The sequence below is a fragment of the Rhinolophus sinicus genome, chromosome 12, assembly GCF_057876585.1.
Source record: "Rhinolophus sinicus isolate RSI-liver-muscle chromosome 12, RSI-T2T, whole genome shotgun sequence".
In the NCBI taxonomy this organism is placed as follows: domain Eukaryota; kingdom Metazoa; phylum Chordata; class Mammalia; order Chiroptera; family Rhinolophidae; genus Rhinolophus; species Rhinolophus sinicus.
This window is the reverse complement of record NC_142512.1, coordinates 38,911,536-38,921,751: the sequence shown is the minus strand read 5'-3', so window position 1 is coordinate 38,921,751 and position 10,216 is coordinate 38,911,536. Positions and strand designations below refer to the sequence as shown.

The window sequence follows — 10,216 nt, the reverse complement described above, 5'->3', positions numbered from 1 at the left end:
AAATCAATTGCCTTCATAAATACCAGGAATGAACACATGGCATTTGAAATTAAAATACAATATCACTTATATTCACACCAAAAAAAAAATTTAGGCATGAATCTAAGAAAATATGTACAGGATCTACATGAGGAAAACTACAAAACTGATTAAATAAAGAAGATTTAAATAAACAGATAGATATTCTATATTCCTGGATAGGAAGTCTCTATTTGATAAGGTGTCAGTTTTCCCCAACTTGACCTATAGTTTCAATGCATTTCCAACCAAACTCCCAACAAGTTATTCTGTGGTTATCAACAAATTAATTCTAAAATTCATATGGAAAGGCAAAAGATTCAGAATAACTAACACCATACTGAAGAAGAAAAACAGTCTGAAATTGTTACTAACCAGATTTAAGATTTACTATACAGTAATCAAGACAGTGTGGTATTGATAAAATATAGACAAATTGATAAATGGAGCAGAACAGAGAACCCAGACATAGACCTACACAAATGTAATTAACTAATCTTTGACAAAGGAGCAAAGACAATTCAGTGTAGGAAGGACAGTTTTTTCAACAAATGGTGCTGGAACTGGACATCCATATGAGGTCTTGACAATTAAGTTTGAGAACTTGTTGCAATGAGGTTGCTAAACTTTTTTGATATCAGAGGGATTATTCATTATGAATTTGTACCAAATGCACAATTAACCAAGTTTACTTTTTGGAAGTGCTGAAAAGGCTGCATGAAAAAGTTAGATGACCTGAACTTTTCGCCAACAATTCATGGCTCTTGCATCACGACAATGCACCAGCTCACACAGCACTGTCTGTGAGGGAGTTTTTAGCCTGTAAACAAATAACTGTGTTGGAACACCCTCCCTACTCATGTGATCTGGCCCCCAAGGACTTCTTTCTTTACCCAAAGATAAAGACAAAGGAAGACATTTTGATGACATTCAGGACATCAAGGGTAATACGACGACAACTCTGATGGCCATTCCAGAAGAAGAGTTCCAAAATTGCTTTGAAGGGTGAACTAGGCGCTGGCATCAGTGAATAGCTTCCCAAGGGGAGTACTTCCAAGGTGACCATAGTGATATTCAGCAATGAGGTATGTAGCACTTTTTCTAGGATGAGTTTGCAAACTTAACTGTCCGACCTTCGTATGCAAAAAAAAAAAAAAAAAGAACCTCTAAACACACAACTTACTTTTCACAAAAACGAACTCAGACCTAAATGTAAAACATAAAACTATATAACTTCTAGAATGTAACAGGAGAAAGCCTAGATAACTTTGGGTTTGGTGATGAGTTTTTATGTATGACACCAAAAACATGATTCATGAAAAAAAAAATAAGTTGAACTTTACTAAAAGTCCGCAGTGAAAGACAGTTAAAAGAATGAAGAGACAAGCCACTGAATGGTGGGAGAAAATATGTGCAAAACACGTATCCAATAAAGAACTTGTATCTAAAATATATTAAGTCGGTGCAAAAGTAATTGCAGTTTATAAGGTTGAAAATAATTGCAAAAACCACAATTACTTTTGCACCAACCTAATATGAAGACCTTTTAGAACTCAACAATGAGAATAAACAATCCAATAAAAAATGGACAAAGATCTGGATTCTCACCATAGAAAATATACAAATGACAAATAAGCATATGAAAAGATGTATAGTATTGGATATAATTAGGGAATCTCAAATTAAAACAACAATGAAATACCACTATATGCCTATTAGAATGGCCAAAATCCAAAAAACTGAAAATATGAAAAGCTAGTGAGGATAAGGAGCAACAAGAATATATTCATTGCTGATGGGAATGCAAAATGGTAAACCAATTTGGGAGACAGTTTGGCAGTCTTACAAAACTAAGTATAATCTTACCAGAAATCCAGCAGTCATGCTCCTAGGTATTTTGCGATTGAGATGAGAACATATGTCCACACAAAAACCTTCACACAAATGTTTATAGCAGCTTTATTCATAATCACCAAAAACTGGAAGCAACCAAGATGTCCTTCATACATCTATACAATGGAACATTATTCAGCAATAAAAAATTATCAAGTCACAAAAAGACATGGCGGAACCTTAAATGTATATTGCTAAGTGAAAATAGCCAGTCTGAAAAATTTACATACTGTATGATTCCAAGCATATGACATTTTGGAGAAGGCAAAACTACAGAGACAGTAAAAAAAATCAGTGGTTGTCAAGGACTCTAGGGCAAGGGGGAATGATGAATAGGTGAAGCACAGGGGATTTTTAGGGTGGGGAAACTATTCTGTATGAAACTATAATAGTAGACACGTCATTACGTTTGTCGAAACCCCAGTAAGACTGTATAATACAAAGCATTAACCTTAATGTAAACTATGAATTACAGTTAATAATAATGTATCAACATTTGTTCATCAACAAATGTGTCACGCTAATGCAAGATATTAATAATGGGAAACTGGGGAGGGGTGAGGATATGAGCTAGAGAAGGTGTATGGCACTGTAATATCTGTTCAATTATTCCATAAATCTAAAACTGTACTAAAAAATAAAATCTATTAAGTATTTTAAAATAAACTAAAACCAAAGGACCAAAAGAAAGAACTTTTTTGGTTCTAATTACAAAGGTAATATATATGTCTTTATATCCTATAAGAGTGATTTCAAACAAATTAATATATGGAAAGTATAAAGTTTTTATTGTATTATACTTTGCTACTCTTCTTGACCTTAATAGAGTCTTAGGTACAGAGTGACAGATTCAGTTTGTAAACAACAAAACACAGTTCGTTAAAAATCATCCACTAATACACTTTCCTTCGTACACTGGAGATATAACTAAATGCCTTCTTAAAAATGCCACGTGAATGATCTTTTTAAAGTTTCTAAAATGTATGTTTTCCAATGTTTTGGTTTTACTGATCTTACTTAATGGAACTATCTATGAAGCTCTGGGATGTGAACAAATCTTATGTTCCCGACTTCCATAGCAAGTAACAATGCATTTCATCTCTAGTCTTCAGATTGCAATTTTTGTTTGAAGTTTATGGGCAAGATTTAGCTCCATAGATATGGATGGAAACGCAGATCTGACAAGTAACATCAACATCAGGACTAAAAGTCCCAGGACTGCAAACCACTGCAGAGGAAAACACATGGAGTAGATTATTATAATTTCAGTTAGAGGTATTTTATACCAATAATATTAATCTGCTTTCAATGTCACACCATTTCTATATCTTTGTTATACTGAATAATGTTCAGCCAATTAAATTGTAGAAGATTATTTATGAGTTTCAAACATTGTAATTTGATGATCTTAAAGCAGGAGAAAGTTAGAATCTTAACTGTTTTTCCATTAGTATTAGCATTTTACACAACCTTTTGCATTGCCGCACTTATGAGTTTCTATTTCTAGTAGTTTTCTAGTTTCTATTTTCAATTCTCTGTTGTCTAGGTAGGACCATTCTGTTTTCCTTCACAGTTAGTAGCTTAAGTCAGAACACTATAGAAATGTTTTGTAGTATAAAAGAGTACATGAGGAAGAATTCATATACATGAAGATAATTACATTTAGGAATTTGGACTTTGAATTTTCACTTCCCTTTAGCTAAATATGTTCTATAAGAGGATCACTATAAAGATTCAATTCCATTATCCTAAGTGAATTACTCATCTATTCTTTTGACTATATAACCTAAATATTCAGATATTTATATTTTATAATTACCACAACAGGTAGCGCAATCACTGTGCAGACCCTCATTTTTCCCAAAGCCTGGACGACAGCTATCCATACGTACTACTTGAAAACTGTGATCCACAAAATGCATAGCTGGTAGAGTTTTATTAAAATCATGGTTGAAAATATATGCTTGGCTCCAGAAAAATTCTTCTATTCGATCTCTTGCCTACGATTTAAAAGTACCAGAAAAAAGTACAATGACTAAACTGTGAACCAATTTCTCCTCCAGCATCAGAGGCCATGAAATATAGTATAAGCATGCCATCCATGAATTCCTGAAAATTTGTGTTAACACTAAAGTTATCAATTACTGGCAATTCGTATGTACAATGGTTAAGAAAAATTAAATTAAGGTAAAAAAAAACACTTGTTTTGAATTATTTGCAGCATGTCTATTCCATTTGTAGGTAACTGGGAGTTCATTATTTCTCCCATTCCATTACTAACCAGGCCTGACCCTGCTTAGCTTCCGAGATCAGATGAGATCGGGCACGTTCAGGGTGGTATGGCCATAGACAATTATTTCTAATTTCAAAGGGCCAAGCAAAATTGAAACTAATATAAAACTTTTCTCCAATCAGCATTACAAACTAATGATGTAAATTTTATGTTTTTTTGCACAGTTTAATAATGACTGATATTAACTCAGTGCTTCCCAAAAACCATGAGCACTATAAAGGGTATGGGCTTAGGAACTAGACCAGGAGAGTGAAGGGACTTTTTTTAGACTATGTTCTTAGCCTCTGAGGATGGTAGAGGAGGTAGTGACTATTATGATCAGTATACAAAGTTTCGGAAGAGCCACTGATTTAACATAGAATGACATGATTGTGAGGTTGTTCTCAAAGCTGCTGGGTAGTTAACATCTGGGGGACGAAGACCAGGGATTCATCCTTCTGTCATAGAAAAATATGTAATATCAACTTGGGGAGCTATGTAATATTCCAAATGTACTATTTCAAAACAAAGCCTCATGAAATAGCCACTAAGACACTCATAATCTCAGTTTAAAATAATCAAAACCCCAAATCAATAATACTTTATATTTAAGTTTTTTAAAAAAATAATTCAAATCTACTTGCTTAGAATGTCTTCATTATTGATAAATATTCACAACTTGAAGAAATAGATTTTTGAAGAAACTTTTTAAGTAATAAAATGTAGTTACAAAGAATTTTAAGTAGCTTTATTGACTATTCAAATATTTTCCTCTTACAATGAAATTCTCACCTGAAGGATATTATTATTAGTGATATCTTCACAATCAACAGAATCATTGCATGCCCCTTTCCACCCTGGTGCAAAAGGATTAACTGGAGAGGAAAAAAATGATATCTTCACAAAAGGACTCTAAAAAGTTCCAAACATTCTAATACAGCTCCAAATGCTGAATTCAGTATGAATGGGTGCATGTGTTTAATCTATCTAATCCCAGTAATAAAGTAAGGTGCACAATTTGAATAATTTATACATTATGATTTCACTCCATCTGGGGGCTAATGGAAGTAACTACAAGGCTTTAAAACGAATAGAAATAAATTTGGTTTGGCTCTTTTTATGAAGTTCTCAAAAATAAAATTTAAAATTCTGTAAGAAGTTATCTTAAATATTAGCTGCAGAAAGCCTGTATTTATAAAATTATATTGACTTCTAAAAAATAAGCAACAGTATATTCTAGTTGTAGGTAAATAATTAATGTGTTAATTTTTAAAACTATAACCAGGCTTAGACCAACAATATATTTTAGTGCTTAACAAACAGTTAAAGCCTACTATTTGTAAGATATCTCACATAATAGGATCATTAATTTTGTAATCTATCCTGGTTCAAGATTAAAATCATAAAATTAAAGTTGAAACATTTTTTTACCTTTAAAGGCTATGAATAGCTCATGCATGAGGCCATGTTTTGGAAGTTTAACAAAATGGCACTTAAATGATGGTTCTATGACATGGCATGACAAATCAGAGATTAAATTATCCAAGATTTTCTTCAGCACTCTAAAAAGCTGTTCATTATATCTTCCTGTACAAGACTTTGTGGTAAAACGTACAGCCATCTGATATGAATAATCAGGTTCCCGATAGGCTTTTTAAAAAGATGAGAATAAAAACAATTGTGCATACCATTAATTTCCTCTACCAAACAATTTTCAAATAATATGTAATATTAAATCCATCTATCTTGCAAATCAGCATAGAAATTTAACTTATCCAATGAAATGTTTTACCAGTTTGTCCTCACAAAAATATACAAAACTAATAACTTTAATGAAAAATGGTTATTTTCATCTGCTATATTATCTACTCAGTACAAGAGAAGAAATGGCCTCTGTGGGCTGGCTATATAGATAACAGTTATCAAGGAAAAAATAAGACTTGGGGGAGGAAGTTCTTAATTTGCAGAAAGTGTCATTGTTGTCAGCATAGTCCAGTCAAAAGGATCATTAATTTGCTTTTGCAGAATTAAACATCAGTTTTTAAGATACCTGGCAAAATTGTGGTAAAGGAGATTGTGCTTGTATATGTAGACAGTGGGAAGTGGAAGGCTGAAAGAGGATTATTTAGATTACACTATCTTGATGTCAGTTTAAGAGTTTGCCTGGTCAAATACACCCAAAATAATCCATAAGTCATAATGATTATACATAACAGACTCATTTTCACTAAGAAACCATACACTTAATTCTGATCCAAACTAAATGTATTAAGTTAAAATGTGCCTATATTCTTACCAAACATCATAAAGTCATAGCTCTGCTTTACTATCTTTTCTTCTTGGGTTTGTGCTTTGATAGTCGTATAAGAAAGAGTACACGTGTAAAGTCCTGACAAAGGCTCCACAAAATCTTTCACCATCAGCTTTCCTGTTTTAGTTATATTTATTCGATAATTTCCTAAAGAGAAATGGTAAATTACTTGGTTATTTAACATACAAAAATTCAAATATTATTTAGTCAACTTGGGGTTACAAATATAATACAAAAATTTAAAAATTAATGGACTATTTAACTTCAAGAATTCAATAAAATCTTAATTCTGTCATAATACTCCATGGAAAACAACATGAGGTAAGTACACTTTGGAAGCAGATTTTTATTTTCTTCAATTCATTTCTTGGCATCTAATTTCAATTGGTTTATGCCAGTAATTCAGTAAATGAAATTACACTGCCTTGTAGTGCTATACAAATTCTTCAAATAAGACAGATATAATACTTATAATCCAAGACACTCTTCTAATATCATGAAAAAGTACATATTAGATACTTCAACTCCTATTACAGAAAGATAAATTTTAGGTTTTATGAAACATTTTGAAGAGCTCTGGGAAGTGGGATGCAAAAATTACTGCTTCAGTTTTTGAATAAGGAGAAAAAAATAAGGCACCCACCAAGATATAACATGATCTGTCTAAATATGGAGCAAGTGAAACTGCACTTAAAAATTAAATTTCAATTTGTTCATTCCAATAAGTGACAGTGCTTTTCTAAAAAATGTTCACATCATTAAAAAAAGAAGGTATTAAAATCAAGGAATTTACCTGTTAATACCCTGTCGTTAGGCCCAATCCATAAGTAGGTAGGGTCCACTGTTTCTTTTTTAGCACGTTTTAAATCCATACACACAAGGACTGGGCTATTGTGATGTAATTTTACATATATTTTCACTGTGACAAAATAAAATAATATATAACTACATTATACAGCAAAATTAAGAGATGTACTTCCTACCGTTCTGTCCCAAAGATACTCTCATTAGTTCTTTTTGATTTCCCTATTTAAAAAATCAGCATATCTTTATAACATTTAGAATGCTAAAGTCCTTTTTGCTTTTCAAGAGTTTTTAAAAGTCTAGACTACTAGTGAGTTTTTGTCTTTTTCTGTGATATAATTGTTTATAAAAATGTACATTTAAAAGTTCAGTTTAATGTACAGATTCAGAACTCATTATAAGCAATTTTTGAAGGGCTAGTGGAATCAGTTAAAGGATCAGAAAAGCAATTGAGTTTCGTTGTAAAACTATTTCAAAGATGATCATTGTCATCCCTAAGGGAAACCTGATATTTAACTATAAATGTCCTCTGTTAGGAACATTAATTAAGCCTACGTGGGGCATACAAGGAAGATTTTTCTGCAATTACCTACTCTGTTTCAGATTTGGTGGAAGCAGCAATAGTCTGCTTGGAACCAATGCAGTCCCACAGATACTGTGTTTCCCCGAAAATAAGACCGGGTCTTATACTAATTTTTGCTCCAAAGGACGCATTAGGGCTTATGTTCAGGGGATGTCATCCTGAAAAATCATGCTAGGGCTTATTTTCCCGTTAGTTCTTATTTTCGGGGAAACACGGTATTGATTTTAAAGCCTACCGAATGCAAGTCTCTGAAATTTTAAAGACACTGTCCTACAATTTGGTGGCAGCAGGGATGGGGAGGGCTCCAAACAGGGAGAGATTCCAAACATGACAAATGCTATGAACTGATCCAAAGTTATCTAAAGTTAGCCAGGTGACTAATTTTCCTTGGGAGGTGTGGGAAAGTTTCACCGCGGTGATAAAGGACATTTGAGCTGAGTCTTAAAAGATGTGTAGTTCTACTTAATAAGGGGAGGGATAAGGCTATTCCAAAGAGAGCGACTTCCAGTCCTGGCAATTACTCCTCTGAGTGGGCCTGGCGTGTTGCAAAGCATCAGAGACACCTGGAAGTGAGGTGGCATCAGAGGAAGAGATCTGGATTGAATGCTAGCTCCTTACGAGCTGTGCAGCTTTACATAAGGTGACACAACTAGGGTCACTGTCAGGATGAAAAGATGCAACCTTCAGGAAGTGCAGAGCACACGGTAGACGATCACTAAGCATTCGCTCCCTTTCCCCGGGCGGAACAACTTGAGCAGGTCCACGGCACCACGGCTCTTCTGCGCGGGTGAAGCGGTCCACACTACCTGGGTGTCCTGGCTTGCCATAAATGAAGCCTTTCTTAGTGAGTTCGGAAGATCGCTGCCATCCAACTGCGGAGGAAAGAAACCACTACTTTTGGGTAGAAGAGGAGAGCTCAGGATGGGGCGAGACGGAGCGAAGTAGAGGTAGCAGGACGGGCAAGAAGGGAGAGGCCTAGGGACCTGGTGGAAGGAGCCCCACCTCCTGTGAGGTACCAGAGCACCGCGGAGAGTAGGACCCACGCTCGCATCACGACTCAGGGTCTACCGTCGCGGGAGGCGTCGAGGGGCGGGCTCCTTCCTACCTCTGCCCAGGCCCAGCGCCTCCCCATCTCTCCTCCACACAGCGGGGCCAACCGCCGAGGTCAGCTCCTCCACCCGTTGGTCGCTACCACGGGAGTGGCCGCGCAGGAGAGCGCTTGCGTACCCCGTAGGTTCGCGCACGGGGGTGGAGCGTCTGGCGCGCGCCCGCGCCCGGGGGCGAGGCGAGAGGGCGCTGGGCCCCTTGAGTGGAAGGCCAGCGCCCCGCCCCCTTGCGCGCACGCAGCCGCCGGCGTGCGGATGCTTCGCACCTCGCGTGTGGCGCCATTTTCCGGTGCTGTGGGCGTCGTACTTCTCTGAGTAAATTCTGTGAGAAGACGAGTAAAGGAAAAGAACCTAAGGCTTGGCATGTCGGTCACTTCCTTAGTCTGGGGGCTGATGAGGTCGACGAGAGGAACACCGCGGGTCCCAAGGACGGCGGGCGCGGGATGCCATTATGTTAGTACTGGAGGAAGGGAGAGGCTTGTGAGAGTTTTTTCCTCACAGGAAGCAGAGAGCCCCGCGTGGGCATTTCCTATGCCTTTCTTCTAGTGAACTCAGTCTGAAACTGTGTACACCCTATTCAAACTCTTACACCCAGTTTTTACCTAACTGCACTCTTCTACCCACAAAATGAAGAACCTGAAGAACTACGAGTACATACAACAAGGCGTCTCCAGGCCTTCCCACTCAAGAGGAACATTTAATCTTCATTTTCACCTTCAGGTATCAGACTACGTTAAGAGACCCTTCATGCAAATTTATCTAGGGTTGTGTGGTAATCTTGCTTTTAGAAACGGGCCCTATTGAAAGGCAGGATCCCCAAATCTGCTTTTCCTGTGGAGACGGTTGATAAGATCAGAAAGCTCCAACCACGTCTGTGTCTTTCATGGTTCCTTCCTGGCTACTTATTTGGTGGCCTGAAAGGCCTGTGTGATGTCTATTTTTTAGCAGTGGGACACCCTCAGTCGTGGTTTTGAGTAGGCTGGTGGGTAGAGAGCCCAAGGTTCAGACAGGGTGCAGAATGATTATTTGGGGTGAGATCAAGAGGGTGTTTTTTTTTCTCAGTTTTATTTCCTTTGAGCAGAGTCAGTACTTGGACTATCTCTGATGGTCCGGGAGCAACCTTTGTCAGTGATTTCGTTTTTACTCACTGTTAATTTTACCTACATAGCATAAGCCATGAAATGTGATTCAGTGAGTCAGATCCACCCATGTCAGTTACCATGTGTAGT

The 10,216-nt window shown here is 36.6% G+C and overlaps 1 protein-coding gene across 1 annotated transcript; it reads right to left on the bottom strand.

Annotated features, from left to right (window-relative positions):
• Positions 1-206: 206 nt before the first annotated feature.
• On the bottom strand, positions 207-9,670 carry ZPBP2 (zona pellucida binding protein 2). Its single transcript, XM_019747559.3, has 8 exons — positions 8,884-9,670; positions 8,688-8,753; positions 7,288-7,413; positions 6,480-6,641; positions 5,615-5,833; positions 4,976-5,058; positions 3,731-3,911; positions 207-3,139 (listed from the first exon to the last, which is right to left on the bottom strand). Exons 1-8 carry the CDS (start codon positions 8,930-8,932, stop codon positions 3,045-3,047), a joined length of 981 nt encoding a protein of 326 aa, XP_019603118.3. The 5' UTR covers positions 8,933-9,670; the 3' UTR covers positions 207-3,044.
• Positions 9,671-10,216: the final 546 nt, after the last annotated feature.